The sequence below is a fragment of the Hevea brasiliensis genome, chromosome 17 (assembly GCF_030052815.1).
Source record: "Hevea brasiliensis isolate MT/VB/25A 57/8 chromosome 17, ASM3005281v1, whole genome shotgun sequence".
NCBI lineage: Eukaryota > Viridiplantae > Streptophyta > Magnoliopsida > Malpighiales > Euphorbiaceae > Hevea > Hevea brasiliensis.
Genome location: NC_079509.1, coordinates 3,791,277 through 3,808,651, shown reverse-complemented (window position 1 = coordinate 3,808,651; position 17,375 = coordinate 3,791,277). Strand labels below are relative to the sequence as shown.

Sequence of the window (17,375 nt, the reverse complement as noted above, 5' to 3'; positions counted from 1 at the left end):
TAAAATTTTAGTTTAAGGCCATATGCATGAAAGTCCTCTAATGGGTATAAGAGTAATCATCAAAACAGAGACTCTAATCAATCCTCCTTCACTAGAAGACATAAGGGTCTCCATCACCATTGGGAGAGGGAGGAAAAATAAAACACAAAACGAAAGGGTACATACATTTGACATCATATGATAGGTGGTGGCAAAGTAGCCATACGACTTAAAATAAAAGCAACCATGAAAGCGTTAAATTTGAAAATTTTCGTATGGAAGATATCGGGACCAAATATGCAGAGATATTTTTTCATTGCTGACGAATTGTAAAATGTCATGCAATTGTCCATCTCATGATTCCATCAATTTCGCTTTCTTTTATATGTTTGCTTCCTTTTTGTGGTAAGGTAGAGATATGAGCATATATATACACTCTATACATACATATACTCTAAGATACTGTCTTGACGCTGACGCTATTTCTCTGCTTTGTTTAAGCAACCAGGTTTCTGTTGATATATTATGCTAGGTAAATTATTGTAACATGTAAAAATTTAATAGAAATTAATTTTTATATATTTAATTTAAATTTTATTTTTATCAAAGTTATTTTTAACATTTTTTTATATAGTTTGATTATTTAAATTTATAGTTTTAATACTTTATTTTTAGTCTTTATATATCTAATTTATATTTTCAATTTTTTTATCACTTTTTATAATCTATTTTTGTGAAAAAATAAATTAATTATTCTATAAAATCTAAATATACCATCACTTATAAAAATAATTAAATAAAAAATTTTAAAAAATATAAAAGCATCATCATGATATCAGTAGATAAATAATAATAAAAATATTCAAATTTAATTAAAAAATATTGTTATATTTTTGTAAATTCGAATTATAATTATAATATTAAAATAAATTATTTTTTTATCTTAAATGATAACAATTATGATAATTGAACAGCAATTAATATTATGAAAAAAAAAAGTTATTTTGTCTTTATTAATTAATTATGTAAATTATAATATGTATTAAATTTAAGAAATTAGCATTAAACAGAGGGGAAAATTTTATAAAATCAAATAAGGTGATACTGGAGTAATAATATCATAAATATATAACTTAAATGATTTAAAGAAAAAAAATTAAAGGAAATAATTTTTATTTATAAAAATAATTAATTAATGTAATTTTATTAATTAAGTCACAAATTAATAATTAGTTGGCGATAATCAAGTCTAAATTATGTTAGAAAATAATAATAAAATTGGTAATAAAATATTAGTAAAAGACATGGTGAGGTTGCTTTTAAGGATAATTCTTCCACAAGTCACTATCTTTTACTTAAACAGAGCAAATAAAAAAAAAAAAATTAAAAACATTTAGTTGTAAAAAAGAATGCTTAAGAAAAAGAAAATGCTTGGTATATATTAAAAGAAAATGCCATTAAAATTGTCCGCTAAGTTTGAAAACAGATACTTTCAGCGTCATAATTATTTTTTGGCAAATGTCCAATTTAATGGCCGTGACCCTTCTGTTGGTGATTATCTCAAAACCATAGTCTTAAATTAATGGCCATGGTTACCTTCTTTTATTATTATTATTATTATTAGTTTAAAATAATTACAACAAATTTAAGTCAAAAGAAAATTCTACTAAAATAAATAATAATTATTAAAATTAAATTAATTAAATTATAAGTTAAGATAAATTAATTTTTTTTTTTTATATTTAATATTGATCCATCGTATGATATTTGGGATGATTAATATTAGTTTTATATAAAAAGTGCATTTTACATATAATTATATGAGACTTTAATTTTTTTTAGATCTATTTAATTTAAATATAGATTAATTATACTATATTAATATCCTTATGTGCATGGATATATTTTTTATTTTTAATTTATTAGCAAATCTTAGTTAAATTGTTAATTTTGACCATGAATTATAAAAAAATCTAATTATATTTTATATATTACTTTTAAATTGTTATGTGTTTAGATTTTTAAAATAATAAAACGGAGGGGAAGACACCAAAAGAAAAAAAAAACAATTTAACTACCTCAAAATATTAATTATATAATTAATATGAATTAATTAAAAATGTATGATTAAATTTATATACACATAATTTTATAATGTATTTATAACATATATAATATAACCTATGATTTAAAAAATAAAAATATTTATTAAATATATTAAATAGATTTTAAAATTATTTGTATTAAACAATATGATAATATAAATTTAAAGATATCAATATAATAAAAATAAAAATTTTATAATAGTAATTACTCTATAAAATGCATTTTAAAAATTATCCTATTTTCTAATTTTATAAAAAAAAATTCTTTCATATTAATTTAGTTATGAAACCCCATTATGCAAATTAATATTATTTTAAATTATAAAAAATATATAATAACCAAATCAAACTTTTCTTTTACAAAAAGTAAAACAACAAAATTTGAATAAATTTAATTCAATAAACTAACTTAATTTTTATTAATTTATTTTAATTTTTAATCAACTTCACTCATTTATACTTTTAAAACTTATAATTATATCATTTTTTATTATATTATAATTAAATTTATAATTATTTTATTATAATATATAACACAAAACTTTCCTAAAAATATGATTCAATAATAAATATAACAATTTTAAATTAATAAAAATTTTATTTATATAATTAATTAAAATAATATTAAAATTAATAATTTAGTTTAGATAATTAAATATAATATTTATAATATCATGATAATATTATATCATCTATAAAAAATAACAAAAAATTATATACAAAAAATTTAATCGCGAATATATATATATATATATATATATATATATATATATATATATATATATATATAAAATAACGTGCAATCACTTTAACAAAACAACCTTTTTGTTGGAAAAAAAATAACCACTAAAACTCCATATTTCATCATAAAAGGTTTAGTGATGAAAAATAAAATTGCCACTAGTTCACCATGAATACTGCGTTGTAAAATGATATTCATGGCGAACTAGTGGCAATTTTATTTTTCATCACTAAATCTTTTATGATGAAATATGGAGTTTTAGTGGTTATTTTTTTTCCAACAAAAAGGTTGTTTTGTTAAAGTGATTATATATATATATATATATATATATATATATATATAAACAATTACTAATTAGTGTATTAATTTTTCATTAATTTGTAAATTAATCCTTTTATAGAAAGAGTCTAATATTGCCACATGAAACTTTCTATAAAAAGAGTAATTTGTTAATTAATAAAAAATTAATATACTAATTAGTAATTATTTCTTATTATAATAACTCTTTCTATATATTTAATATTGCCTTTCAAAGCATTATTAATACCATTCTTATCATCTTTCATTTTTTATTATTTTACTAAGTAATTAATGAAGAGATTAATACTAATTAATGATTATTTCTTATTAAATAATAATTCATTCTATATACAATTATTATTGACTTGCAAAACATTATTAATATCATTCTTTTTAATAATTTACTATTAATGAAGAGATTAATATGCTAATTAATGATTATTTTTTATTAAATAATAATTCTTTATATAATTATTATTGCCTTGTAAAGAATTATTAGCACCATTCTTATATTAACTTTTATTTTCCGTTAACTTATAAAATTCATAAAAAATTAATATGCTAATTAATAATTACTTTTTATTAAATAATAATTCTTTCTACGCAATTATTATTACCTTACAAAGACTTATTAATACCATTCTTATCAATTTTATTTTTTAGCAATTCTATTATAGAAGAGATTAATATGCTAAGTAGTAATTATTTCTTAAATACATTGATTTTTAATGCACCGGAGCATTATATAATTTGCCTTTCCCCACCACTTTTTTGCATCAGTTATCTCCTCCGCTCTGCATCCTAAGCGATGAGTTGGTGGTGGGCAAGAGCCGTAGAAGCAACAAAGGCAAGTCAAAAAATTTTCCTTTTCTGTAAAATTTAGTCATAATTCTTGTTCAATTCACAATATTCTAATGGTCATAATTTTTGCTTTCATTTTGATCATTCATTCTATGTAATAGAAAACATTCGAACAAGATGATGTACCCCCCAAGTACCAGAGTGTGGCCCTTATTATTGGAGTCACTGGTATCGTTGGCAGCAGTTTGGCCGAGATCTTGCCATTTGCAGACACTCCAGGTGGCCCCTGGAAGGTCTATGGTGTGGCTCGCCGCCCCCGGCCAATCTGGCAGGCCAATCATCTCATTGAATATATCCAATGCGACATCTCTAATGAACAAGAAACACACGAAAAGCTTTCCATTCTTACTGATGTAACCCACATCTTTTATGTTACTTGGGCAAGAAAATCCGCAGAAGCCGAGAATTGTTTAGTGAATGGCTCCATGCTTCAAAATGTTCTCAATGCAGTGATTCTAAATGCAAGAAACCTGCAACACATTTGCTTGCTAACAGGACGCAAGCATTATATGGGTTCTTTCGAGTCTATAGGCAATATTGCACCTAATGAATATCCATTGCATGAGGATCTCCCAAGGCTTAATGTTATCAACTTTTATTATACACTGGAAGATCTGTTGTTTGATCAAGTCCGTAAGAAGGAAGGCTTGACATGGTCAATTCATAGACCTGGAATGATATTTGGTTTCTCACCGTTTAGCTTGATGAATACACTTGGGACTTTATGTGTATATGCAGCAATTTGTAAGCATCAAGGGCTTCCATTAATATTTCCTGGAAATCATGTTGCGTGGGATGGGTATTGCGATGCATCAGATGCAGATTTGATTGCCGAGCATCAGATATGGGCAGCGGTGGATCCTAATGCAAAGAATGAAGCTTTCAATTGCAGTAATGGGGATGTGTTCAAGTGGAAGCATTTGTGGAATGTCTTAGCAGAGCAGTTTGAGATTGAGAATTATGGGATAGAAGAGGAGGGTGACAAGAGATTGAGCTTAGCTGAGATGATGAAAGACATGGGGCCAATATGGGATGAGATTGTGAAAGAGAAGCAGTTATTCCCCACAAGATTGGAGGAAGTTGCAACCTGGTGGCTTCTGGACGTGGTTTTCCAATTAGAAGTTTCGCACTTGGATACTATGAACAAGAGCAAAGAACATGGATTTGTAGGGTTTAGAAACTCGAAAAAGTCTTTGGTACATTGGATTGATAAAATAAAAGCTTACAAAATAGTTCCTTGATTGATGATTGCTTGAAGTTTCTTACTTGTTGTAAGCATCATGAATCACATTCCTATTTGGTATCATTTGGCTAGTGTGCTATTGTTGTTATTAGCGTAATGCATTGAAGAGATTGTAATAAAGTCTTATGTGGACTTGGACTATGAATAGGCAGCTTCTTGTTTAAATAAGCAGTATCTGGAATGGTTGTAGTTTTACTCTATCACCTACTCTTTCATGATGAATAAACAGTTGGATGTCTTACATGCTTGTTGAAGCCTAGGCGTGGCTTTCACCAAAGAGTTTCGTACATATATTTTTACCTTGCACCTATTAGTTGAAATTAAGATCAATTATGAAGAGTACCCTTATTTGATTAAGATTAATATTATTTATTAATTATATTTCTATTAACTATTCCTTTGTTAATATAAATTCATAACAACTATTCACCTAATATATTAATAAATCAATGAAAATTAATATTTCATAACTATTAATATATTCCTAGAGCAATAGAAAATCATATTCCTAATTCAATAGGAATATAATGTTACTAAAATAAATATGTGATAATGCGAATTATTATGGCGAAGTCCTACAATTCCCAAATACTCTTATGAGAGTTTTAAGTTCCAACATTTTAATTTTATTTTTAATAATGCTTTAATAAAATTAAATTATTTTAGCTAAATAAGAATATAAATGTTAATGTCGTTTCTATATTAATTAAAATTTATTGAAAGTTAAGATGAGAGAAGAAAATAAAATTATTATTGGCAATGGTCATCGCTTATTAAATTTGGATTGGAATAGAAATAGGCATTGCTTAAAGAGATCTGTGTATCTATAATTCTAAATTTTTATATTTTTTATAATATATATATATATATATATATATTTCATAAAATTTTATAAAATACATTTATACCTACAACATGAGTGAGTATTGAACTCTACCAACCAATCATTTCTTTTATAATTATATTATATTTCAATTAGAGTACACTTACAGGAAAACTTCCTTAGCAGAACAAGTTTTCATTTGAATGGTTTCAATTGGCAGCTTATCCTCTGGGAAAGAGCAATCGGTGGCTTGCTCAGTCAACAAATTGCATGGCTTAGGAGTCACATTCTTTGAAACTCCCTTTATGTCAGTGCAGTTCCATGACAACTCTTTTGCTGCTTCTTCACTCAATGTCATAGTCACATTAGAAATGCAGAAACCAGTAAAAGGATCATTAGCATATCCAGTAAGTGATCCTGGGATAGTCACATTCTCGGCTACAATGTCTCTGTAGTTTATATTTTTAATCTCAGCTAGTGCGTTTGGATCATAGCCGTCATCTGGGTGTGTTTTATAAGCACCTGAAACCCAGAAAACATATTTCATAGTCTTCAAGGTCATCCTTCTCACAAATATGTCTTTAATATAGCCTCCTCTTCCAGGTGCAGTTTTGATTCTAACAGCAGATTCGGTATTGATGGCTGTGATGTCCTCTATTCTAACATCTTGAAGTCCTCCAGACATCTCACTTCCAAGAGCTATGGTAGCGCTATCTGGGGAAATGCAGGTTAGCCTTCTTATAATGAGGTGTTGTGTGGGCATTCCAACTTTAATTCCATACTGGTCCCACCCACTTTTAACTGCAATGCAGTCATCTCCCGAGACAATGTAAACATCTTCTATCCGAACATTTGTGCATGAATCTGAATAACAGGATTGTAATTTGGCAACCATATACAAGTCCAAAAGAACATATAGCAGCCAACTGGTAATGAAAATATATTCTAACCTGGGTTAATACCATCTGTATTGGGGACTTCAACTGGTGCAAGAATCGTCACCCCTTGGACCACGACATTACTATATGTTGCAAATTTCATCAGAACCTCATCATATGAAGAAATCAGCAATTGTTATATAATCTGCTCATAATAAACATCAACAAACCTGCAATACACAGGATGGACGTGCCAAAATGGAGAATTGGTTAAAGTAATATTTGATATTTGGAGTTCATTAGTGTACATGAGCTCAATCAGAAATGGTCGGGTTGCCTTATATAGACCGTTCTTGAACTTGTCCCACCATGGAGCACCCTGCCCATCAATTGTGCCATTGTTACCTGATGACAAGAAAAAAAAATAGAATTCCAATGGATAGCATTAACTTTGGCACAAAGTTAATTGTGGAGAAATGACATTCATAATGTGTGATTATTACCAGTAATAACAACATCAGTGAGGTTCATTCCAAAGATGAGGCTGGAGAATCTTCCATCAGTTAGATTTTGATCTATCCCATAAGAAGGCAATGGAGCGATAAGAGGCCAGTCTGACTCATTCTGCACATATGATCCTTCAAGTTTATAAAATATGTTCCTATTACATACAATAATCCTAAATCACAAGAAGAAGGGCAAAAAGTAAATCTGGAATAGTACCTGAGAAGCAAGAATAACAGCACCCTTGTGGAGAAAAAGGGTGAAATGGCTAGTGAGATTGAAGCTTCCAGTTAACCATTTCCCTGGTGGTACGATAAGCTCTGCTCCGCCTTCCGAAGCATATTGGCTTAGATTGGCAATGGCAGATTGAAATGCCTTTGTGTTCAATGTTTTTCCATCGCCAACTCCTCCAAAATCTGTCAACAATGCACTGTGCTTCCGACAATTTAAAGCAGAGTAGTCGATTTTGCTATCCTTTTTTAGAACTTGAACATTTTTGCTCTCTCCAATTCTGAGACTAAATGATCCCACTAAGACAATGATGGAGAAAATTTCAAAAACCTGTACAAAATTAAATTAATAGGTAAATAAAAGAGACAAGTTAGTCCCTTCATCAATTTTAATTCCATTTCTATATTTCAAATTTTCAATTAGCACAAGTGCAAAATGAAAAGTTAAGCCAATATAATAGAAAATTTACCCTTTTTTAAGGGGAAAAAAAAAGACAGAAAAAAGTGAATAAAAATTGGGTTTTTTTTTTTCTTTAGCAAAACGATTTTCTTTCAGTGATTGGAAACACAGTAAGAACATCATACTCGAAAAAATATTTTTTTTAAAAAGTACAGAAGAAAAGAGAAAAGAAACTACATTGATCCGAAAGGATTTTGAGCACAAAGACATTTTTATCTGAACGGTGAAACAGATGGAGTTTTTTATTTTTTAATTTGGGTTATTAAATAATTGGGGAAGAACTCAAGCCAAAATGAGAAATCCTTAAAAAAAGGTAATGGGATAAATATGGGAAATGAACTAATTATGGTAGCTTTATTTTTGGACTTGAAAACTGAAAAATGCTAAAGATCACCGTTAACTCAAATTAGCATGATTTTCGGGTCTCACGTCTTCATGGAGTTTAAACTCAAAAGATCCGGAGATTATATCATGGAATGGTAATTCTAATTTCTCTTTTATGTATATATACATATTTCAATGAAATTGATATATCAATTATAAAATGATAAGTAACGACAGTTTCATAAAAATTTATTTTTATCGATATTTTAAAAATAGTTTTTTTTTTAATTGTAAATTGTTTTGTAATTTTTAGTAGACTTGTTGTTTTATGAATTATAATTGATTTAGTATTTTTATAAATAATTTATTTTCCATATATTAATACTATAAAATTACTCTATATATATATATTAAAGTCAAGTTTTAAAAAGACTTTACAGCAATGTGTCACCTAAACAAATAAAATATGACACAATTTTTGTTTTTATATTTTGTTATATAATAATTAACTTATCACATTAAAAATAAATTTTTTATCTAAAAATTTTTGAATTTCAAACTATTAAAATCTTATCTCATACAAAAATATATTAATTATTTAAATTTTTTTACTATATTTTTAAAAATATTTAAAATTTTTAAATTTCTACTAATTATAATATTTTTAGAAATTAATAATTTTAATTGCATTTTATTAAATTAAAAATAGAGTGAATTATTTTTTTTTTAAATTACATATATACATTGAAGCTTCTATTCAAATAAAGGAATCTAAAAAAGGTATGTGGCACAATTTTTTATTTTTTATTTTTATTTTTATAGTTTGTTATATAATAATTAACTTATCATATTAAATGTTAATGTTTTATTTAAAAATTTTCAAATTTCAACTATTAAAATTTTATCTTATACAAAAATAATAACAGTTATTTAAATTTTTTTATTATATTTTTAAAAAATTTAAAATTTTTAAATTTCTACTAATCATTACATATTTAAAAGTGAATAATCATTTTAACAGTATTTTTATAAATTTTTAAAAAACTAATTCACTCTCTTTTAAGTTAATAAAAATGTAGTTAAAAATAATTAATTCACTAAAAATTATTTATAAAATTTAAACATTTATTTTTTAAAAAATTTCTTATTATATTTAAATTTTATATTTTTAATAAAAATATTTAAAAAATTATTACACGTCATATTATTTTTTACTTTATTTATTTTTTTATTGGTATAAGTTAAATGGTTTAAAAATAATAAAAATAATATATTAATCCATTTATTTGTTTATTAATATTCAAAATAAATTTATAATTAATTAAGAACTTTATCGTTAATATTTATAAAATGATTATAAAAATATAAAATATAAAAAAATATATTAAATTATATTATTAAATAAAAAATAATAATTTACACAGCCTGCGAACAAAATAATTAAGTTTTTTAACTGCTAAAAAAAATTAGAGAAAGAAAAGCCTTCTTCCCATAAAACAAAGAGGGCATTCCCTCGAGCTAAAAACACAAATCACATCCCTCTGCATGTACGGCCATTGCCCAGAGCGCCAAGCCTTCACTCCCTTCGCAACTCATGAATCACCCAGCACTTTTACAACTCTCTCAATCGTCCCTTCATCTGCCCGTTCCATTTCAACGCACCACCAGATGCTCTCTTCCTTCAGTCTTGCGCATTTCGCATTATCTTCATCAACAGTCAGACTTAGTTCCAGGCGTAAAGGCTCTAGAAGTGCGTCTCGAGCACTTCTATTAATAAAAAGCATTATTAATTAATTCAAAATTTGTTAATATAGAAGCTTTCAAAATTTTTAACACTGGTGATAATTAAGTACCAAAATTTCATCAAATTACCACACTCAGATCACGAACTTCTTATATTTTCATTCTCAATAGTATCTCTTAGTTTTGATAATCTCTTTATAAGAAGTACTTTATATTAGGTATTATGCGAATAGAATTACAAGGACTTGTCTAGGTTTTTAGGCTCGTTTGTTTGAAAATGTTTTTTAAAAAAATATTTACTATTATTAATTATTGAAATTTAAAAAATAAAAAATAATTTAATTTTTATTTTGATAAAAAAGTTATTTTTATTGATTCATTTTTTCTTAATGTCTAAATATTAGAAAATACAAAAATATTTTATTTCGCCTTAATTTTTTTTCTTTTTTTTTTTGAGGTAGAATACATGTACATTTAAGTCATTGACCAATATTAAATAATTATAATTTTATCCCGAAAGGTCAATTCATTAGACATGCCCAACATATAACCTCAATTATATGTCAACCACATCGATGACTTTAAAAATCTGCTTAAAGTCTTTTTTTATTAAGGTAAAATATAAATAAATTAACTACTATTAAAATTAAAATAATTTTGACATAATTATTATTTATATATAATCCATACAAGTACTCATCACAGAGCCTTAGTAATTGAATAATAAGTGTATCTTCACATGTTATTTATATCTCGAATAATATATCACAGTAATTTTGGCAATAATGCATCTTGAGCGGTCCCTGCTAAGAATTATTTTTATATTTAAAAATTATTTTCATTTTGATGGTTTAAAGGGGTCCCCTTGAGCCGTCTTTGTTAAAAATCATTTTTATTTTGGAAATTATTTTCATTTCGGTGATTCGAAGGGGATCCCTTTGAACTGTCTGTATTAAAAAAAAAAAAAAAATTTATAATTTAAAAATTATTTTATTTTGCTTCTAGCCAAGTTGTGGACAAATGTAGACCTTATGGGTTCGAGCCCATCGGCGGGAAAAATTTATATCACATTTTGCTTTCCTTATATTTCTTCTCAAATGTCTATCCAACACTTCAGTTACGAAATTAGGGTTTTGATTCCATAATTGCTGCCACGGAGTGCTATTTCTCTCTTCTCAGGCAATTTCCTCTGCCAATTCTTCATCAGTCTTTATTCTCAGGCAATTTCCTCTGCCAATTCTTCATCTGGTATCTATCTTTTTCTTCCCTTTATACAATGCTTCTATTCCATTTATAAATTTCAGCATTTATTAACCCAAAAACTATACTTTCAGTGTGTATTTTCCATCTAATCCCGTTTCGATTATGTTTCTCTTTTGTTTTATTGTAAATGCTATTTGTCTTTCCATGACTGTTTTAGGCTCTTTGATTTCTCCATGTTGCAGTAGCTTAACATTTCTTGCCTTAAGTTCTTTCAACTTTCTTCCATAAATACAATTTGCAACCACAATAACAGAACATAGTCCCTCTCTGATTTCCTACATGTTCAAGCTGTTCATCTTTGATGATAGAACCTAAACTGTAGCTGAAGATTCAACTGAAAAGCAAAACAAGTATGTGAAGAATAAAAAACTAAAAAGTCGTAATCGCTATCAGGCAATTTTGTTTCTTATTTTATTTTTAAGCATTTGGTAATTTGCTTTTGATCTCAATTTCTGTTTATAGATTTGATTCTGTTAAATGTTGTTACCATAAGTATTTGGTGCTTCATGAAAGTGTTTTATTTCCCCAGAAAATATGATTCCTGCTCAATTTTAAAGAAATGGGTGAAGAGGACATTCAACAAATTACAAGAAGAACAACTCGGTCCTTTTCTTCCTCTGCTGCTACAGGCAATGAGGCTGAGAAAACAAAAATAAGTGAATCGTACGCTCCCAACCTCAAAGATCTCATTTTTGGAGGGGATCACCTTAGCTATGACGATCTGCTATCTAGTTTTCCCACTAGAGGTGTCCAGATTTCTCAGATAGTACATCTTTTGGGTCCCTTGAACGCCCCCATGCTTCCTATATTTATTTATGGAGGTGCTTCAACTGGAAAAACCAGTATTATTCTCCAAATTTTTAGACATCTCAATCGCCCTTTCGTTTATGCAAGCTACCGGACTTGTTATAGTCCTTGCCTCTTTTTTGAATCCATTTTAAATCAGTTGTTGCTTTATAAAAAGAATGCAGTCAATGGCTATTCAAGTTCAAAACGCTGTGAAAAGCCATCTGATTTTGTTAATTTTCTCCATGAATCTTTGCTGAGTGTCATCAATGATCTCAAAGTGAACACAAGGAAATTGAGCTCTAATAAGTTGGCTGGGCAGCCCAATGGAAGTATGGTCTACTTGATACTTGACAATTTGGAGCTTGTTCGCGATTGGGATAAAAGTTCTACTATATTACCTTTTATGTTTAACCTTTATGATATTTTGAAGATGCCTGAAGTGGGACTCATATATATTAGCAATACTTCACCTGATACATATTACTCCAATGTGGGATATGTGGAGCCCATTCCTGTTTATTTTCCTGAATACACAGAAGAAGATCTTCGCCAAATTTTCTTGAGAAACCAAGCAAATCAAAAGCTCTACTCATCCTTTCTTGAGTAAGAACACAATTTGCTTTCTGTCTGGTTCTTTCTTTTGATCTTTGCTTTATATTAACCAATCACTGAATATTCTTGCATTTTCTCAACAGTGTTGTCCTCAAACCATTTTGTAGAGTTACCAGACGAGTAGATGATTTATCTACTACCTTTTCATCATTGTTTAGAAAATATTGTGAACCCTTGAATGACTTGGAACATGTACCCAATGAAGAGATGAAGAGAAGGTTGTTCAGTCATTTTCAACCACACATTGCCCTTTCTTTGAATGAGATATTCGAGGTTCACTCTTGGCCTCTCCTTGAAGTTGAATCCAACAAGGAGAAAAAGCGGAAAAGTAGCATAAGAAGCAGTGAATATTTTGCTGAGTTAGATTTTCATATGTCTACTTCTGCAAAGTATCTTCTTATTTCAGCATTCCTGGCTTCAAGAAACCCAGCTACTCTCGATGCATCTTTGTTTGATTCAACTGTGGGTTCAGATAGTTACAAACGTAAGAGAAAGTAAGTGCTAAAGCAATGTTGGTTACTATTTATATAAGTGGCTTTCTATTTCTTTTTTAATGGTAAGATCAGGTTCATGTCAAATGTCAAAAAATAGCTAGTAGCTCATTTTACCTTGCTACCCTAGTAAAGATTATATTTTGTTTGGAAATTTTCCTGCACAGGGCTTCTGTAAAATCAATGGAGCAGAAGGAAGCTGCAGAACAGGAATTACTTGTGAAAGGACCTGGAACTTTCCCATTGGAGAGGTTATTAGCTATATTTCAATGTATATCGTCAGTAGCTGAAGGTCCACTTGATGAAGAATATGACAATGATGTGCTAAGATTTGAAAGTGGGGATAGTGGGTTCATGTCTGATGTTCTAATGCAATTGTCCAGCCTCTGCAATGCTAATTTTATTATTAAAGGAGGAAGCTGCCCTTTGGAGGGTTCAACTCGGTATCGGTCTACGATTACTGAAGATATGGCTTTGAAGGTAGTATTTTTGGTTTCCACATTGAATTTTATATAATATTATTCAGGGTCTAACATCACGATTTTCGCCTCCCTTAGCCTGTTATCTGATTGGATTATCTTGTACATATATATTTTAACTAGTATGCAAATAGCAGGAGCCTGATGTTCCCTTCTTTTATTTAATGTATTTCACTACTTTTTTGAAATCGATTGTAGGTAGCTAGGAGCCTGAAGTTCCCTCTGCCAAACTACTTGTACAGAAGATAATGTCAAATGTGGTCATTAAGCATTCTTCAGAGATCAAACATACAGAAGCTTGAGAGGTGAGGGTGCCTCATTTTTTATGACTGTAATTTGTGCATATTCAGTTCATCAACATAGCATCATGATTATGAAACAAGCTCTAAAATCCATTTATCATGTTAATTTAATTAATAAATAAAAAATATTCACATTGAAAATATATTTAATTCTATTTTACAATAATATAAAATATTATACGTATATTTTATAAACGAAATTATTATCTATCAATAATTATTAAAATTATTAGTCAATTCAATTGTAATAAAATTTTAATCATTTATTAATCATTATATTACATATTAGTTATGTTTATATGGTTTAGTTTAAGGTAGACTAATATTAATAATATAATATTTATTATTTATTTATTATGATGCATCAAATAAAATATAATTTTAGAATAAAAAAATTTAATTATATAGTCTAATCATAAAAGAAGATAATAGTAATAATAGGTAAAAAAAAAAATTAATTAACTCTTCTAGATGCAACTAACACTATTCTTATATTAATAGGTTTAATATATAAAAATAATGTATATGCACTTTGTTTTAAAATATTGTTTAATTATTAAAATTAAATATATTGTAAATTACATCATAATTTAACAGCAAATGAAATTTACTTATTTATTACTTATAAATCAAATTTATACATTTACTAGACTAACGACATTAAATATATACTATAAAAAAACTTTATAGATATTATTTTTTAATATTTGTTTTAATAATAATAATAATAATAATAATAATTATTATTATTATTATTATTATTATTATTATTACTACTACTATTTTAAAATAGTGTTTATAGCAAAAGATAAAAATAAAAAAGGTGCAGGAAATATTTCTATAATAGATCAACAATTTTTTATTGTTATACATTTCGTTTAATGAGATGAAAATATGATATTTTGATAATATAATATTGATGCATAAATAAAGTGATTAAATTTGGTTTAAAAAGAAAGTAAAAATTAATGCAAATTTAATAATTAAATAATTAAAATAATTAATCTATATTCCCAGTACGTTAGGAAATTGTAATGCAAGACAGTTTTTTAATCATTTTATTTCGATTAATTATAACTACAGTAGCAATTATTTAAATGAATTTTCTTTTTATTTTATAAAATTATTTATATCTAGTAAACTTTTCAATTATCCTATATATGCTGCATGGAATCTTATTAAAAAAAAATGATAATAAATACCACTAAAATAGTTAACCACTAACATTCATACTGTAAATCTTTCATTTGACAAATGCCACTGAACAACAAACTTTAAATCGGTATTAGGTGTGATGCATATCTAAAATTTAATAATTATTAAATAAAAAAGTTGACCCGTCATAATACTAGATAACAGGATTAAAAATTTACAAAAAAAAAACCCACCATTGAGATACGTGGAAATCATTGATTGCCCTCCTCACTACTTGCTCTCATCTTCTTCTTTCCACATCTCAACCCAATTCTGCTGGGCCTCTTCAAGCCCGAGTAACGAACCCCTCTTGTTAGGATCCAAACTTGTAGATAAAGCCCCATAAGCAATCCCAAGCGCAGATGTCCCAAAAGTCAAGAAAGTTGTCGTAAATGGTATCCATAAAGGCACATCCCAGATACCTTGCTCTTTCGCCGCTCCAAAAAACATCAAGAATGCCAAGCCAAGGGCCATAGGTGCACCCACAGAGACCAAGATTCTCTTTATGATCCTATTAAAAACCTCGTTTGGTATTTCTTCATCTTCGTCACTATTGCTGTTCTGTTTAATGTTGTTGTGGGTGGTCCTGTCTTCTGTGGCAGGTGGTTTGCTGCTGGCGCCGAAGCCTTTGGCATTTGCCTGCAGTTGACATGTTCTTGATGGATTACTGTTTGGGTTTTGCAAGCTTGTGGGGAGGAGAGAAGGGGCTTTTGAGTTCCATGGAGAAGGTTTTGCGAGGTAGAGTGGTGATCTGTGTGAACAAACAAGAGCATTCATACTGGTAAAAAAAAACGAGCATTCATGGTTTTTTAAGCTATATTTTGCTTTTCATCAGCCCCATATGTGTCTGTTATTAACTTCTCATGGCTGGTTATCTTATCCGAACCTAAACGTATGGTGGTTGGCGTGCTGTTAATTTCCTGAGATATTTCTTGGTTTACTTATTATGATATGATATTCTTTTTTGGAAGATTCTTGATGTCTCTTTTTTTTTTTTGATATTATATAATATTTTTTGAATTTAATACATAACGTATATATTATAGGATAAGACTCATACATAATATAGGTAAGAACTGAGAATCCGTATATTTATTTTATTTTTTTGAAAACATCCGTATATTTATTTTTTAATTCATAAGAAATAAATAAAATATTATATGAAGAGCATTAAATTGTGAATTAAGATTATTTTTAATTTAAATGATTAAATTATTGTAGGTTAGGCAAATTAGAGGAAAAAACGGTTTTTTTAATCCATAAAAAAGAAGTATTTTTCAACTGATTGAAAAGGACCCCTTGGTGTTAAAAAATAAAAAAAGGTTAGGACCTCTTTAACAAATAATAAAATAACCAGAGTGGCCTCAATGGGTCCAATAACTATTGAATGGAAGGGGGCTTAGCAAAGGGAGGCGCAACGTCCGTTAAAGAAACGGCATGTAGTTCGACAACATGGAGAGAAAACATTCCTTTGTTGAGCATCAAAGCGTCATGTTGTATAACAGCACGCAAGGCAAAGAATAAATTTTGACAACTGTCTCTGAATTTATCTAGTTGTAATATTACAGCCCCTCAACTTAAAAATATAACATAAAATTCCATCAACTTTTAAATTTTACACAGTAAAATTCTTCTAATATCTAATTAGAAGTTTTTCAGTTAGACGTTAACGTGGATAGTTTTAGCATAGAGTTTAGTTAATATTTCTCTTTTTTCTCTCAAATCAGGTGTAAATTGAATTATTTTTCTCTCTATAAACAGAATAATTTTTCATGCATAAAGAGAATAATTTTGCACTTTGCATAAGAAATGAGAGATAAATGTTAACTAAGCGTCATGCGGAAGTTATTCACATCAGTTTTTAACTGAAAAATCAATAATTGAAAGTCAAAGGGATTTTACTGTATAAAATTTGAAAGTTTAGGGGGTTTTATGTTACATTTTAAAATTAAAAAACTGTAGTGTTATAACTATATAAATTTATGAACAATTATTGAAATTTATCCCAGGGCAAATGGCATCCTTTTCCAACGACAACACAACACGGACCAGG

General features: G+C 27.7%; 4 protein-coding genes across 4 annotated transcripts; 2 read left to right on the top strand and 2 right to left on the bottom strand.

The window, feature by feature from the left end:
- Positions 1–3,934: 3,934 nt before the first annotated feature.
- On the top strand, positions 3,935–5,228 carry LOC110658141 ((S)-8-oxocitronellyl enol synthase CYC2-like). Its single transcript, XM_021815626.2, has 2 exons — positions 3,935–3,973; positions 4,089–5,228. Exons 1-2 carry the CDS (start codon positions 3,935–3,937, stop codon positions 5,226–5,228), a joined length of 1,179 nt encoding a protein of 392 aa, XP_021671318.2.
- A 925-nt stretch (positions 5,229–6,153) lies between these two features.
- Positions 6,154–8,363, bottom strand: LOC110658143 (probable polygalacturonase). The gene is made up of 6 exons (XM_021815627.2): positions 8,303–8,363; positions 7,655–7,996; positions 7,435–7,555; positions 7,162–7,336; positions 7,004–7,074; positions 6,154–6,917 (listed from the first exon to the last, which is right to left on the bottom strand). Exons 1-6 carry the CDS (start codon positions 8,333–8,335, stop codon positions 6,217–6,219), a joined length of 1,443 nt encoding a protein of 480 aa, XP_021671319.1. The 5' UTR covers positions 8,336–8,363; the 3' UTR covers positions 6,154–6,216.
- Positions 8,364–11,189: 2,826 nt separating this feature from the next.
- LOC110658192 (origin of replication complex subunit 5) lies at positions 11,190–16,292 on the top strand. Its single transcript, XM_021815707.2, has 6 exons — positions 11,190–11,440; positions 11,985–12,847; positions 12,940–13,350; positions 13,515–13,827; positions 14,025–14,131; positions 15,925–16,292. The coding sequence occupies exons 2-5, from the start codon at positions 12,015–12,017 to the stop codon at positions 14,073–14,075; spliced, it is 1,608 nt and encodes a 535-aa protein (XP_021671399.2). The 5' UTR covers positions 11,190–11,440; positions 11,985–12,014; the 3' UTR covers positions 14,076–14,131; positions 15,925–16,292.
- Positions 15,390–16,099, bottom strand: LOC110658193 (uncharacterized protein PAM68-like). The gene has a single exon (XM_021815708.2). It carries the CDS (start codon positions 16,097–16,099, stop codon positions 15,554–15,556), a length of 546 nt encoding a protein of 181 aa, XP_021671400.2. The 3' UTR covers positions 15,390–15,553.
- Positions 16,293–17,375: the final 1,083 nt, after the last annotated feature.